This window comes from Panthera uncia, chromosome A2, assembly GCF_023721935.1.
Source record: "Panthera uncia isolate 11264 chromosome A2, Puncia_PCG_1.0, whole genome shotgun sequence".
Lineage (NCBI taxonomy): Eukaryota > Metazoa > Chordata > Mammalia > Carnivora > Felidae > Panthera > Panthera uncia.
In genome coordinates this window covers 23,782,662-23,799,713 of record NC_064816.1, presented here as the reverse complement: position 1 = coordinate 23,799,713, position 17,052 = coordinate 23,782,662, and the positions used below count along the sequence as shown (strand labels likewise).

Below are 17,052 nucleotides of genomic sequence, written 5' to 3'. Positions count from 1 at the left end.
CCTGGAGCCTGTTTCCGATTCTGTGTCTCCCTCTCTCTCTGCCCCTCCCCCGTTCATGCTCTGTCTCTCTCTGTCCCAAAAATAAATAAAAAACGTTGAAAAAAAAAATTAAAAAAAAAAAATAGTTAAGATGGTAAATTTTTTGCTAGGCTTAATCATTTAAAGAAAAAAATTAATTATTACATATGGTAACAAATATTGTAATATATTTATATATTTACAATGTTATATTAAAGTATTAAGTATTTATGATCTTTATATATTATATACTATTGTTATGTTATTAATATATTTTAATGTGTAATTATATGCAATATAAAAGCAAATACATGAATAAATAATATTGTTAAGTAATAATTTAGCAATAATATTAATAATTAAATAAATTAAAAAACTTTTGAAAAAACAATGAACACTGTTCCTGTCACTAACATTTAATCTTGAGCCCTTTGAAGTACGGCTACTATTATTATCTACCTTTTAACAATAAGGAAATTCAGACACATAGAATATATTTTTTAAAAGAATTCCATTGAGGCAAGGAGGGGGGAAATGAATACTTATATTCATATACATACATACCTACATAAGAATTCCACTGTACCTTAAACCATGACCTTCGTAAAAGAGTCGGCAAACCACCAGCAAATGATCCCATCAAGATATTGTGGCTCATATTGGTTCCCTCCTTCTATTGTCTTAGGTCCTATCCATCCAAGAGCCTTCAGCAGTCTCAGAACTCTGGAAAGAATTCCATTCTGCCTAACTGTAATTCCATGATTACTATGAGAGAAACTAATATATATATTGTATATCAGGTAAGATATAAGTTTAGATATAAGACAAACTAACATATATATGAACATATATAAACATATATATATTCACATACTCTTCTGCTGAATATTTAAAAAATATTGTTAAGCAACATAAAAAAGTGGCTAAGGTTTTTAAAAACAGCTTAGTGAACTTTTGCTGCCCTCTGCTGTAAGGTTTATGTATATGCTCCCAAAGGTCTGGTTTGGGGCAACAAATGGATTGGTTAAAAAGCATCAAGTGTTGTATTTACTAGCCCAATGATAGATTCTGTTCTCAGAGCCTGGATCTTCAAGAAAGTGTCTTGGGGCACCTGGGTGGCTCCCACGGTTAAGCGTCTGACTTCCGCTGGGGTCATCATCTCACGTTTGGTGAGTTCGAGCACCGTGGCTGGAGCTGGGCTCTGTGCTGACAGCTCCGAGGAACCTGGAGCTGGCTATGGATTCTGTTGTGTCTCCAGCTGTCTCTGACCCTCCCCTGCTCACACTCTCTCTCAGAAAGCAGGAGACGCAACAGAATCCGAAGCGAGCTCCAGACTCAAAAAAAAAAAAAAAAAAAAAAAAAAAAAAAAAAAAAAAGTGTCTTAAAAAAAAAAAAAAGAGCCTTAGACATTCTGCAAGTGTCTGCTTCAAATTTTATTTTCTAAACACTGAAATTATTTTTACAATAAAAACAATACGGTGTATTTAGGGGCGCTTGGGTGGCTCAGTCAGTTGAGCATTTGACTTTGGCTCAGGTCATGATGTCACAGCTGGTGAGTTCAAGTCCCGCGTTGGGCTCTGTGCTGACAGCTTGGAGCCTGGAGCCAGCTTCTGATTCTGTGTCTTCCTCTCTCTCTCTGCCCCTCCCCTGCTTGCGTTCTGATTCTCTCTCTCAAAAATAAATAAATAAATAAATAAAAACAATAGGGTGTCTTTAAATGTTACATAATCTAATTTTGACACACCAGACACCACCTGAATCTAGCCTTAGAATGAAACGAGAAAATCTTAACCCATTCAGTCTTCTTACTATCTGCTCTTCTTAAACTTTTGTGCTCTACCACTCCATTTCAAACCCTATGGTCCTCTGCTATGCAATTCCAATAGGGAAAATACCTTATACTATTTCATAGGGGATGTTTTTTGCTTGAAATTTGTGAAGCATTGTAGGGTCTTCTGCATCTGAATAATGAATTGGAAGTGTTCTCATCCTTTATACAGCTTACTTAAAAACACCTGGCAATATCACTTCGTGGTTTACTACTTGGTCCTTTCAGGGAATTCTAGATTCCATATTTTTAAAAAAGGAATATGGTGGCAGGGAGAACAGCAACAGCTTCCTTAGTAACTATTATCGATTTCTTCCATCTCTTTACTTCTTCCCTCTGAAATTCTCTCACGCTGTAACACAAGCCTTGGTTTGTATCTAGGCCGACAACTACCAAGGCTGGGAGGTCCTAAGCCATCTCTTACCTAGATTTTAGCAAAGTGTCCTAACTGGTCTTCTGCCTTTATGTTATATCCCTAAAATCCACCTTCTATAACAAGAACCAGAATGATCTGCCTCAAATACACATCTGATTGGGTCAGCCTCTACCTAAAGTCACTAGGTTTTTATCTCTTGCCGTCAGGATTAGGTCCAAGTTCCTTAACATAGCACATGAGCTTTTTCTGTGATTCAGCTCAGCCTGCCTCTTGCATTCCCGCCTCACCCTGTATTCCAAAACAAGAGCCGCCTGTGCTTCCCTGCTGCATAAACATTTTTGCTTCTCACATTAGTATCTTTGTCCCTTTTTCTCACTGTCCTCTCTACCTGGATTCCCTGAATTCCCTGCCACTTCACTTCCTCTTCCTCTCTGGCCTTTGCTAGAGTGAGTCTCGACTAGATTGTCTCCTTTGCTTGATTGCTTTATTGTCTTTACGAGCAGGAACTACATCTTATGTTTAATCTTCTGCATCAGATACAGTTCCTGGCAAACACAAACTGTTCAATAAAGAATCGCTAAGTAATTAAATGGGTTTAGCAAATAAGCACCAGTGACATGAGAGTGGTAAGCTCCAAATTATCAGTGTCCCAGTGTGAGGGTATGAGGCATTGTCCTACCTTACAAATTTCCTGGGTTATCGTACACAGGTTGTGATTGAAGGTTGCTTGAGACATTGAGATATGCTTGTATGTTAAAACTTGCAGTATGGTATGCCTGGGTGACTTGGTGGGTTAAGCATCCAACTCTTGATTTCATCTCAGGTCATGATCTCACAGTTTGTGAGATGGAGCCCACATCAGGAATCTGCTCTGATAGCACAGAGTCTGCTTGGGATTCTCTCTCTGCCCCTCCTCCACACATGCTCTCTCTGAGAATAAATAAACTTTAAAAAAAAATTTAAAAACAAACAAAAAACTTGCAATTTGACTCCACTTCAGACATCTTAGGTAGGAAATAGGGACTTAGGACTTTGCTTGCATAATTTATGAAGCTTGAATATCTGGGATACATTGTCTTGTGTGCAATTCTGCAAAAATGTAAGATCTGTCGAATATGCTTTTTGTAGAAATGCTCTTTACAGAGCACAAGAAATACTTGGAAAAATTTGACAGTATTAAATGTCTTGCACGCCTTATTATATTAATAGGAAACAGAAATTCAACTAAAGGACATACGACCTATGATAGCAAATTGATTAGGAGAGTGATGAATTCGTTAGCATTTAAAGAAAAAGCAACACATAATGGTGAGTGTAACTAACATCTCTAGTAGGAATGTGGATAAACATCTTGAAAGGACTTATAGGGTTATATTGTTTTAATGCAATTTTTATTAAAGAAATGTATATAAATAGTATTTTATATTTAATATACATTTTGAGCCTTTGCAAAGTAAAGCAAAATGAGTTTGAAACATTATTACCATATGCTGTCCCCAGAGAAACACATTTAGATTCTCAAGAGAATGGACTGATCACCAAATGGCACAAACCACAAGCAAGATTCCTCTAGACAAGTAACTAAACACCACATTTTCTTCAATTAGATAAACGTCTGGTGTTATGTTTCTATAATTTATGTAAATTGCAACTATAGACCTACCAATTATCCTATTTAAACTTGGCTGGTTCCCCAAAGACTTCTTAGAAGAAAACTTATAATAACTAGTTGCCTATCTATATAGAGCCACCGGGGGGTACCAAAACTCTAGGACATATTTTTTGTAAAGCTTTATTTTTACAAATCTCTTCTAGCTAGTCAGGATTTTTTTTTTTTTACATTAAATGGAAAAATAATTGGGAAAAACATGGCTTTTTTGCATGTTTGGGAATATAATGAGAAAGGACATTTGAAATAAAATATTTAAAGCCAAACAGTAATCTAACTTTTATTTTAAATAGCTGAAATGGATTTTTTGGGAAAATAATCTGGAATATTTTATATTGATAATTCATGAGGACTTCTGTTCAATGTTATTTTTATAGGAGTTAATATTAATTAACTTTAATGAAAATTTAAAATATAAAAATCAAAAAAGACACAGCTAGCACTTTTCTACTTATATATGCACATATTATAATGGGTGGATATAGACATATATAGATGTCAATTGTTGCTGCCTTAATTGACCCAGACTATGTTTCAGAGGTAATATTTGCATTATGCCACTGCTGTATGGGTAGAATCTGGTGTTTTTCCTTTTTCTTTGAAGAGAAAACATAGAAAATTGCTTACTCAGCTATCTCTACATAGTCAACACAGAAGTAAGTAACCAGTAAGCAAGTAAGTCAACCAGTAAGCACTGCTTGGAGGTCACAATAACTTCCTACATCATGTGCCTGAAAAAGTGTTTCCCCCAAGTTATTACTGGACCACTTTGTCAATTCCCTTTTCAAAAAAGCTTTATTGATATAATTCACATACCAACAAATTATTAAAGCATGCAATTAGTGGTCTTTAGCATAATCACCACATTTAAGAACATTTTCATCATCCTAAAAAGAAACCATACCCTTTAGCTTTCACCCCTAAATTCACCCATTCCTCCAGCTCTAGGCAACCACAAATGTACCTCTGTCTCTATAGGCTTCCCTATATTCCAGCCATTTCGTGTAAATGGAATCATTCCATACATGGCCTTTTGTGACCGGCTTCTTTCACTTAGCATAGGTTTTAAGGTTCATCTATGTTGCACATACCAATTCTTCATCCTTTAGTATTCATTCCATTGCATGGAGTATACAACATTTTGTTCACCTGTTTATCAGTTGATAGGCATTTGCTAATGTTCTTTTAAAATCAGTATTTACTGTGTAGCAAAAGGTCATGTCAAAAGCATCTTTTGTTACTAGGCTTTTATGAATTGGGAGAAAGTGTCCAAAGTTAAAGTCAGTCTGAATCCCCTGCTGGTACTGTGAAGTTCCAAATAATAAAGGAATAATCTGAATCATGTGATGTAAAAGGGAAAATTCTTGGTTCAGTTTTTGGTCAGTTGAGGAAACTGGATGAGTAATTTGCTTCTGTCTGTCTAAAAACCATCTACAAATCCGTAAGTGCCATTAGAAACAAGTAAAAATGAAAGAAGCTTGTGTTTGTAAGGGATTTGGTGGAACGTTTCCTATTGGAAGAATAGACAAAAAAGGGGAGAGAACTGACACATTGGAGAGTGACCGAAGTAAAATGGGGCTGTACTTCATCCTGTTTCTTATCTCTTGACAGCCTTGATCAGCAAACTAGAGGCATAAAGCAAGTGGAATTTTTCGTGAGGTTCCAAAAGCCTGAAATCTGAGTTAGGAGACGCAAATTTGACCGCTGCTCTATCTCTTCTCAGTGGTGTTTCTTTCAGCAAGACAACTAAGCCATCGTTTCCCCCTCTGCCCAAAGTGGAAATGTTTCTCTGGCAACTTCTGTGAAGATTCAATATGGCAAGGGGAAGCCCCAGATTGTGAGCCTATGGTTAGGATGGATGTTTTCAGCTGTCCGCCCAGGAGCCCAGCCTGGGGCCTGGTAGCAGAGAGGATTCCAAGAAGTATTTGTTGAGAGAATGAAGCCTGTGGCAAACCGTAAGGAGTTATTCAAATGTTCTTTCTGTCTTACTACTCCTTTTCTTCTAATTTATTCACTCTTCCAAACTAAGCGGTGAGATGCATTTTATTCTGAAAACATCAATTCCTACACGACGTTCTTTTGCCCTCCTGTGTTATAAGAAACATAAAAGCAAAGACACTTTTAACTTAAATTTTTTTTCACACATTTCACCACTGCTTGCACTCTTGCAATGTACCACTTCCTCTGGAACGTTTCTTTCCTCTTTGTGTGACTTGTTTCCTTGGTACCATTCTCCATCTTAGAGACTCTACAATGTAAATTTAGTATAAATCTGAGTCTTTCTTCAGGTGGAAATTGCAGTGGTATAAATGATCTCATGACTAGGTCTGTACTGGTCAGCCAGCAGATAGGACATGACCATCACTTCCAACTGTCAAATCCTTTGGATTTAAACAAATCTTGGATTTGGCAGGTGAAGTTCACCTGTCTTCTCAAATGCACTACAAGGCACTTTGAATTTGTATACAATGTTCAAAGGGCATTGACTAGACACACCTCAATTTATACTTTGGGTAAATTTATTTTGTTTATGTTTACTTATTTATTTTTGAGAGAGAGCAGGGAAGAAGCAGAGAAAGGGAGACAGAATTCAAAGCAGGCGCAGTGCTGTCAGCACAGAGCCTGTTGCAGGGCTCAAACTCACAAACCGTGAGATTGTGACTTGAGCCAAAGCTGGATGCTTAACCAACTGAGCCACCCAGGTGCCCCTATTTTGGGTAAATTTAGATTCTTATGTAATGGATCCAGTTTGCATAAAGCCAGATATATCAGTAAACACTTAATGGGGTAAACCCAAATCAGGTTGTGTGAGATATTAGCAATTTTCTAGCAAGAAAATATCAGATGCAACTCTTTGTCCTCAGCAATCAAAACATACTTCGTAAACACCTACTCTGTACCAAGCACTGTGCCAGGCCCTGGGAATACCATGGTAAGAAAACCCAGATATTGCCCTCAGCCTATGGAGCAGACCATAGGGTCTAATGGGAGAGACAGATTGAATTAAATTATCCCACAAATGAAGGAGTAATTGCAGATTGAGGGAAGTGGTAATAGTCTGAGTGCAAGAAACAAGATTCTATGAGAGCACCAAACAGGGAACCCAATCTAGACGATCGAGGAAGCTTACACGAGGAAGTGAAGCTTGAGCCAAAGAAAGTGCAGAAGCTAATTGGGAAGAGGGAGGCACGAGAAAGAAGAGCACACCACACTGAGGAAATAGCACATTAAGGTTGATCATGTGGCAAGGAAAGCTTGGCAAGTGTGCCAGACTGCTTAGGGAAGAGGAGTGCAGATGGAATGGTAGATAAGGGTTAGAATCAGCAAGGTTCGGGGTGCCTGGGTGGCTCAGTAGGTTGAACGTCAGACTTCGGCTAAGGTCACAATTTCATGGTTTGTGAGTTCGAGCCCCACATCAGGCTCACTACTGTAAACGCAGAGCCCGGTTCAGATCCTCTCTCCCCCCCACTCTCTGCCCCTTCCATGCTCATGCTCTCTCTCTCTCAAAAATAAGCAAAACATTAAAAAAAAGAAGAAGAAGAATCAGCAAGGCAATATGGGCCACGTGAAGAATTCTTTATCCCTTGAATAACGAGAACCCTCATTTTTGTTTTTTTGTTTGAAGAATAACATCATAGGGTAAAAGGCACAACTGTAAAGTGTACAGTCCAATAAATATTTATATACGTATACCCTGTGTAACAATCACCCAAATCAAGATACAGAACATCTCCATCATTCCAGAAAGTTCCTCATGTCTCCTTTGAATCAACACCCTCTCCCCACCACACACAAGGAAACCACTATTCTTTTATCATCATAGATTATTCTTGCCTGTTCTTGAACTTCATATAAGTGGAATCATACTATACACACTCTTTTTGTATCTGACTTATTTCATTTAACATTGTGCCTGTGAGATTCATCCATAGTATTAAATTTAACAGAAGCCTTAGAAGGGTTCGACTCAAATGAAACAAAAACTTAACAGTAACTTAGTAAACTTAGTAACAGCTCTTGATTCCTGGGTTTAGTCGATACTTGTGGTTACCAGAGTCCGCTGTGTAGTTGAAGAGATACTTGCATACTTGCTCATCCCTAATTATATTCTTATCTTCAACTGAGACTTCTCTTCATTGCATGGATGTTTTTTCCTTCCAGACATCAACCATGAATGAATTTCAAACAAATTTGTCGTCAAACTACAGGGTCTTTTTTTTTTTTTTTTTTTTTTCCCCTTGGGAGAGATATGGGGGCGGGGGAGCAGAGGGAGAGAGAAAATCTTAAGCAGCCTCCACGCCCAGCACAGAGCCGGATGTGGGGCTCCATCTCACAACCGTTAGATGGTGACCTGAGCCACAATCAGGAGTCAGATGCTTAACCAGTTGAGCCCCCCCCCCCCCCCCCCCCCCCCGCGGGAGCCTCCCTTGTTTTGTTGTTGTTTGCTTTGTGTTGTGTGTGTGTGTGTGTGTGTGTTAAACAGGGTCTTTCTTATACCTACTTGGGATACACTCAAGAAATATCTCGTCAGTGAGTAACAGGATAAGCACTTTGGAAAAAGAAGATTCCATGGAAGAATTGTTGTTTTATCTGAAGTGTAATGGAAGGAATGACACTTTCATATTTTCTGATGCATCTGAATAGGCAATGGAGTTGCCTTGTAATACTGTCTTTATTCATAAAGACATGGGTTGGACTAATTAATCTCTTAAGATCCTTGGAGTTCTATGAATTGAATCTGGTAGTGGTGGTTTTGTTGGTTGGTGTTCATTATCTTTCCATACTGCTGCTTTTCAATGGGCATGTCAAAAAAAAAAAAAATCTTAGCTGTGTGACCTTGAAGTTTCAAGGTATGTGTGATCATAAGTAGCATCTATTACCTGAAAAAGACACATGAAAATTGCCTTGCAAATGTTAGGGGAATGTTGTTACTATCCATCTTATTAGTGATTTTGTTTACTTCAGAAGTACTATTAGTGGTGCTTCTGTTTGACTATGTGTGAATCTTGTAACTATTTACTTACCTAATAGCTTTCTTTGATCAGCATGTGGAAGTCTATAATTCCTCTAGATTGAAACATAGGGACCCTTCTAAAATCTCTGTATTGGCTTTCTGGATGATTACTGAGATACTAGTTTTACTCTTGCTAATGACAATGACAGCTTCTGAGCATGATTTTCTATACCTTCTTTCCCTTTCTTTTTAAAAAAATAATTTTTTGGGGTAAGGGATGCATTCATATGCTTTAAAGTATGAGAGGGTGTGAAGTCTCTCCTACTTCTTTCAGAACCTAGTCCCTTTCCATAGGAAACCAATGTTGCTAATTACTCATGTAGCTTTCCACAAAAGTTTTATGCAAATAGGTACATATACTTAACTGTATTTCCCCCTTTTTGGTGCAAATGCTACTACCATTCTATCCATCCTGTTCTGTACCTTGCTTTTTTTAAGCACATAATGAGCTACTTCATTCCAAAAAAGGAATTGTTTTAAGCACCTACCTCATAAAGTTGAGAAAATTGAATAAGCTTAACATATGCAAAGCACTTAGAAAACACCAAGTATATTGTAGCCTCTATGTTAGTTTTCCGTTTCTGCGTAACAAAATTACCACAAACTTAGTGGCATAAAACAATACCCATGTATTAATCTCACAGTTTCTGTAAGACAGAGTCTGGGCATGGCTTAGCCAGTTTCTGTGCCTGGGTCTCACAAGGCTGAAATCATGATGTCAGCTGGGCTTCATTCTCACCTGGAGACTCACTAGGAAAGAATTTGCTTCTAAGTGCTCTCAAGTGTTGGCAGCTGGAGAACCCGTGGCAGTTTGCTTTATCAAAGCCAGCAACACAGGAAAGTCTCCACTGCCTGGAGTCTCTGTCCTCAGGGAATGAGTACGTCCTCTATTTTTTTTTTTTTCCATTGAGATATAATTTGTAAGTCACAAAATCCATCCTTTTTAAAAAACAATTTTTTAAGTATGCTCTATGCCCAACATGGGGCTTGAACCCATGACCCTGGGATCAAGAGTTGCATGTTCCATGGACTGAGCCAGCCAGGCACCCCAAAATCCATCCTTGTAAAGTGTATAATTCGAAAAAATAATAAAGTGTATACTTCAAGGCAACTGGCTGGCTCAGTCAGAAGAGTGTGTAACTCTTGATCTCAGGGTCATGAGTTAGAGCCCCATGTTGGGTATAGAGATTACTTAAATAAATAAAAACTTTTAAAAAGTGGGGCACCTGGGTAACTCAGTCAGCTAAGTCATGATATCACAGTTTGTGAGTTAGAGCCCTACATCCTGCTGTCTGCTGTCAGCACAGAGTCCGCTTTCCATCCTCTCCCTCTTCTCTGCCCCACCCCCCCTTCACTCTCTCAAAAATAAACATTTAAAATTTTTAAAATAAAATAAAAATAAAAATTTAGAAAGTGTATAATTCAGTGGTTGTTAGTATATTCACAGAGTTGTGCAACTATCATCATATCTAATTTCAGAATATTTTCATTACCCCCAAAAGAAATCCCATACTCATTAGCAGTTTGTCTTCATTCCCCAGCACCCACCCTTCAAGCCTCTGGTAACCACCAATCTGCTTTCTGTTACTATGGATTTGCCTATTCTGAACATTCACATGAATGGATATGCAATACAATATGTGGCCTTTCATCGCTGGCTTCTTTCACTTAGCATAATGTTTTCTTCAAGTTGCATCCATGTTGTAACATGTGCCAGTGCTTCATTCCTTGTTGTGGCTGCATAGCATTCCATTGTGCGGATATATCCTATTGGTAGATATTTAGGTTGTGTCCAATCCTTTCCTACTACAAACACTTGATATCCCATTATAAACAACAACAGATATGCCCGAATAAACATTTTGAATGAGAATGTGTATAGCTGTACTATAAATTTCTAGAAGTAAAATTGCTAGAACAAAGGTTTATGCATCTGTCAGGCTCTGAGCTGACAGCATGGAACCTGCTTAGGATTCTCTGTCTCTCTCTCTCTCTCTCTCTGCCCCTTCCCTGTTCACTCTCTCTGTCTCTCAAAAATAAATAAACATTTTTAAAAACTAAAGTACTGTTTGAGGAAGGGAGGTGAAATTGTATCTGGACTTTATTTTACTACTGATAAAAGAAGTTAGCATATACTGGTTATTAACAACTCTGCCTCACTTTCTTTATCTGCAAAATAGGGATAACATTAATGCTTTTCATGGGGATTAATGAGACAATACATGTAAAACTTTTATACCAGTGCCTGATGCATAGAAAGTGCACAGTAAATATTAAGTCTTATTAGCTGGCAATGTGATCTTGGGCCACTGTCTTTCTTTATTTTTAAAATGAGAAGTTGAAATAGGTTATTATGTTTCCAAGTTTTAAAATGTGAATGTGGTTATTTATTTATTTATTTATTTTCAAGAGAGAGAGCACAAACAAGGGAGGGACAGTGAGAGAGCGAGAGGGAGACACAGAATCCGAAGCAGGCTCCAGGCTCTGAGTTGTCAGTGCAGAGCCTGACACCAGGCTCCATCCCACCAATCCTGAAATCATGCCCTGAGCCAAAATCAAGAGGCAGGTAGGAGTTCACCCTACTGGGCCACCTAGCACCCCTGTGTTGTAGGTCGCGATCGCTTATGAACTCCGGACAGCAAAAACAGGATCAAAACAAGTTTATTATGGCCAGGCCAGACAGGGAAATACAACAGGTCCCAAACGTCTGGCCCCGAACAAGCTTAGGAAATTTCTTATAAAGGCTACATCGACCAATCGAATTGCAAAGGGTGGCAGTTGGAGAGGGCGGGCTCCAATCAAACAGTCCTAAAGGCTTTTGAAATATGGCGCCTGACTCTAGCTAGTTGAATGATGAATCATGTTGTTTATAATATTAGCCTTCTATCTAGTTCGAACAGGATGTGATGACTGAAAATGGGGAAACGCGATTATGCCAAGCAGGTTTACAGAAGCTCAAACAAGCAATTAAAAAGGAAGGTTTGTTTTCCAGTAACTCAGCAAATGTGGTTTTAGGCAGAACTAATGTAGGGAACAGCAACAGTATTTCTATGAAAGCCCGAAGCAAACACAGGTTCACCTCACCATCTCATGTTCTGAAGTCCCTTTAAGTTTATATGGGTCATAGCTTATTCTCGGCCTACGGAAGGCTAGGTCCGTTTGCCCTTTATCACCCTGGATATTTAATTATATACTGTCTCCTATTGTTCTCTAATGTTCCTTGTGTTATTGTTTTGTTCATTACTGTGGATAGGGGGCAACATAGGTTTTATACTTTTAACCTTTGGTAGTCTTTACTCTAGAACCAGTACATCTGTAGTAGCTCATCCCCTTGCATTTCCTCTCTCCCTCCCCTGCCTTTGCCCTACCAAATATATATATATATATGTGTATATGTATATATGTGTATATATATATATATGTGTGTATATATATATATATATATATATACTGGATATCTATATGCATAAATATACATATGGATAGCCTCTCTATCTTACTGTGTTAGTTTTCCTGAGATAGGTAGGATTTAGCCAATTTATGCCCCCTCTATCCCTTTCTTGTAGCTGAAACTTTACTTCATCTTTAGGTCTCTGCTTAGTCATCACCATAGATCCTAATTTTACATATATTCTCACTGATTTGTAAACTTGAAGGAGGTAACCACGTCCATTTGCTTCAGAGTTATAGCCTCATCACATAGCAGTGCTTAGCTCCCAATAAGCAATTAAAAAGTATTTTTAATATTGAATATTAGTAATGTGACCCAGCTAAACCTAAATATTTTTGCTATGTACAATAACTGAATATATAGTTAAGATTATGTTAGAGCTTCCTTTTTTTTTTTTTTTTTTTTTCCTTTTGAGATATAATAGTAAATTCATTAAAAAAAATTTTAGGGGCACCTAGGTGGCTCAATGGGTTGAGTGTCCAACTCTTAATTTCGGCTCAGGTTGTGGTCTCAGGGTCGTGGAATCAAGCCCCATGTCAGATTCCATGCTGAGCATGGAACCTGCTCAAGATTCTCTCTCTCTCTCTTTCTCTCTCTCTCTCTCTCCCCCCTCCCTCTGTCCTCCCCAGCTTGCACTCTCAAAAAAAAATAATAATAAAAAAAATAAATAATTTGGAATGGAAAAAATTTTGATCTCACAAAATTTAAGATTCAATCTCTGTGGAAGACTAATGGTTTCTCTGGCCTTAGTTTTAGGTAACTCATTACCAACAACCAGCACCAGCACGTCTGCCTTATATATAGCCTAAGGGTTTCTACTTTCCAAATAGAATGGCTTTTGCTGAGCAAATGCAGAAAGCCTTAGTTGAGTAATGGCACCAGTGTGCAGTTAGCTCCTACTTATCTTTTGATCTGATAAGAATGAGCTTGCAGGGATGCCTTTAATGAACCAACAAAAAAGACAGCATCTGGAGACCTCAACATCTGAGTCTGATCTTCTGTAACCTCATTTATATCAAGTGAAGCCTCTTTCCCTAAGTTTAAAGGTTACTTTTAACTCAAAATAATGTAGCGTTTTGTCTCAACATAGCCCCACGTGTATTCATCAGTATTTAAAAATGTTTTTACATTAACTATTTACTAAAAGGAGTGACTGTTTTAAACTCGCTTTCCTATGGTTTACTGAGCTGATGCAAATATATTGGGCAAGCATGATTAACTTTTCAAGATCGGCTGGGATGGTATTTAACCGGACACAGGAATCCAACTTTCCTGTTGCCCTTGGGAATGTTCTTTAAGTACTAGCCATGTGGCAAGGCCTAGGGTTTTATTATAATTATAGGTTTGGTCAGCCAACTGCTTGGGAGACGGTTGGAGTTTGAAAATGGAGATATGGTCCCAATTCTGACCCTGCTGCTTGGAGACTCTGAGCAAAGTATCCTCATTTCTTCATTCATAAAATTCATAAAGGTGCGGGATTGCTGTGAAGATTAAGTCTTAGAGAAGCAGTGAAGTGCAAGCACTCTATGTCGGAGTTAAATAGACCTGCCTTCAAATTCTGATTTTATTAACTTAAATTGCTCAATGTCTTGCAACACTTTTTAAATTGTGTAAAATAGTGTGTTCTTGATACCTGTTGTTGTGAAGATTCAATGGAGATAAAGTGCCTGGTATACAGAAAGCACCCTGTAAATACTGACTGTACTCAAGATAACTCATGATGGTAATTTCAATCTAGTTAGCATAAAGTATTTAAACTGCCTTCCACTTGACGGTCAAATTGTTTTAAAGGAGAGCGACCACCTGCTGTATATTTTTTAATGTGGCTGCAAACTTTTGTATTTTTCTTTAATATATACTCAATACAGGAAAACCGAAAACACCAAAGAAGAAAAGTCTAAAAGCCAGCAGTCCCCCTCCCTTCAAGCTCCCCAGAACCAAATCCGGTTAACACTAGGCTGTGAAGTCACATTAAAGGGTCTCAGGTATTGTCTGCTGGCTGGAGGCGTGTCACTGGTTCTAACGCTTTAAGATAAAAAGGGATGCGGAGAGTAATATATTGTAAAGATGTAGATCCGGTGGTCAAGGCAGATCACTGGGCCCAGAGGCTTTCAGGCTGTCGTCGTCGTAAGACCACTGTCTTATCTCCTCTCTCCAGGTCTATCTATGCACGCAAATACTTCACAAAGCCGGGTTCATCCTGCATCCACTGCTTGAATCCTGTTTTGGCTGAGGGAACTCGTGCCGGGGGGGAAGGGCCGTTATCTCGCTAAGACAGGCGACGCCTGAGCTCACGGGACCTATCAGGCGCGCCTTCCTCGCCTGCGGCGCTGGCCAGGCGCGGTCCGAGAACTCGCAGCTCGCCTTAAGCCCTGTCCACCCCGCAGCGGTCCGCGGCGTCGAGGTATTCGCAGGGCGTTGCGGTCGCCCCTTTTGGCGGGCTCGGGCGCCCCGAGGCTCCGCCCCCCAGCGCTGTCTATCCGCACCCGCGGAGGCGGGCACCGCGCCCCCATTGGCGGAGAGGCCCGCGACGGCCCCGCCCCCTCCCGGCCCCGACGCCAGCACGTTGAGTGGCGGGGGCCGGCAGAAGAATTGCCCGAGCGAGGAGCGGCTCCTAGGGCGGGCGGCACGGTTGGGGCGCCGGCGTTGGGGCCCCGGAGAGGCTGTTGGGTCGGGACCGGGGTCCGCGGCCACGGGGGGAAGGGGGTGGGTGGGCTGAGAGCAGCTCGGCAGCGAGGCCGGCCCGTCGCCCCTTCCCCCCACCCCCGCCGACCTTGCCGGCAGAAGCTTCCCGGAGCTCTTCACGCCGGCGCGATGGCGACTGCTGGGGAGACGGAGGCCTCTCCGCCGACGGACGCGAGCTGGGAAAGTGGCGGCGGCGGGGACGACGAGATGAAGCAGGCGCTTCCGGAGCTTGAGTCCTCCCCACAAAATGGCGGCGGCGGCCTCAGCATCGCGGAGCCCGGCGGCGGCGCCGGGCCTGAGGAGACAGCAGCGGCCTCGGCCGCCCCGAGCGTCAGCCACGAGCAGACTCAGGACTCGTCTGAGGCGGGCGCGGCCGCTGTGCCCAAAGGCCCCGAAGAGCCCGAAAGACCCGTTAGGAGGAGTTTTCAGATCCCCAGGAAGAGCAGAGAAAAGAAAGGTGGTGCTTCCCCTCTCCCCCAACCCCTCTTTCTCTCTCCCCTCCATCTTTTCATTAGAACCTCTCTGTCTCCTCTTCCCACACCCATCCGAGACACGTAAACACGCATGCAGCGCCAGCCGCCTCTCCCCTCACTGCCACGGCCACCCAGCTGCTGCGCCTGGTGCGAGAGGAAAGCGGTGGAACCACGCTCCCCTGCTCCCCCTCTCCCCGTGGAAGTTGGAAGTAGCTCAGGTTTGAAGCTTGTCCGTAAGGCTGCAGCTCCCAGAGAGGAAAGATGGTGCTCGGCGCCCCTCCCTCCCAACCCCTGAAGGCACAGAAGCTGGTGTGTCCTCCTCAGGATGCTTCTGACAAGTCTCACTCTGGAAATAGCCCGTGGCCGTGGATTCTGGGGCTTTCTCCAAGGCCATTGCATTCAGAGGACCACAAGTGCTTCTCCCTATGGAAATTCTTCAGCTAGAAGTGTCTACTTGAAATTTGCTCGATGTCAGCGTCTCCCCTTGTTTAGAAATCTCCATTAGATGTGATCCATGCACACTGCTGTCTTCCATCACACTTCATTTCCATGTAGATTTTTCCCCCCTTGTTCAAGCGTTAGATTAAAATAGGTCTCTCTTTAAATCCAAACTTTGGTATGTTTTCTCTTGTATTTGAGAAGAATGGGAAGGTAGGTTCTTGGTGCAGTAATTTCCCTATGGAAAAAATAGAAGTTAGCTTATGCCCAAGAGTCACCAACTTGATCTTGCAGATGAGAGAACTTAAGTTGGTTTTTTGGTTTTTTTAAGGCCAGTCACTTGTTTTTTGGTTTTTTTAAGGCCAGTCTACTTTTTGGAACCAATATGGGAATAGTTACATGAACTACTTTTACGTTTTTAAAACAATGCTATATTGGGACACATTTCTAATGGAGATCAAAAGTAGTATTATGGTTTTCTATTACACTGTTTTTGACTCTCCAGTGATTTGGACTTAGTCAACTTAAAGTCTCTTTTTGTTTTACCTCATGGTTCAGGTTTTCATGATTTACTTTGGGAAATAATAGGAATTTTTTATTTGCAGAATGCTTTTTTATTTGTAATTAAAGTCTTAGTAGACTTGGAATCTTGATTGAAGCATGTGCTTCTTTTTTCCATGTGCTTAACCACCTCCATTTGCACAACTGAAATTGTTAGAGCCTTGTATCAGGAAGATACAAATAAAATCAAACTTAATTTCTTTTTGGATGAGAAAACCAAGGAAATCCTTGGTGTCAGAAACCATGTTGACAAAGATGAAGTTACCTTTTGCCCACTAGCATGAGGAATGTTTCTAGAAATATCTTTTAGGTGAATTAATGTAATGTATTTTAGAGTTCAAGGGGATATTTGTAAAGGTCAAGGCTGTCCATTATTTTGGTTTATTTAGTCAAGATTTATGGTACAGCCTATATGAGGAAAGTTAGGTGTTCTTCCCAAATTAATCAATTGCTAGAGAATAGGTTGGAAGTACATTCACGTGGCCTCTGGTTTATGAGGTAGGAGATTGAACTTTTGTTCCTAGCTTGATAAAATTTTG

The 17,052-nt window shown here is 40.4% G+C and overlaps 1 protein-coding gene across 8 annotated transcripts in view; it reads left to right on the top strand.

The window, feature by feature from the left end:
- The first annotated feature begins 14,923 nt into the window (after positions 1-14,923).
- TASOR (transcription activation suppressor) overlaps positions 14,924-17,052 on the top strand; it is a 49,738-nt gene continuing 47,609 nt past the window's right edge. For 5 of the 8 annotated variants that reach the window (XM_049640731.1, XM_049640729.1, XM_049640730.1 and 2 more), the window contains exon 1: positions 14,925-15,498. In XM_049640731.1, coding sequence (XP_049496688.1) covers positions 15,171-15,498 — 328 coding nt within the window. In that variant the 5' untranslated portion in view covers positions 14,925-15,170. Of the gene's footprint in view, positions 15,499-17,052 lie in introns of all 8 variants that reach the window. The other 3 variants (XM_049640734.1, XM_049640733.1, XM_049640732.1) reach the window with 1 other exon arrangement.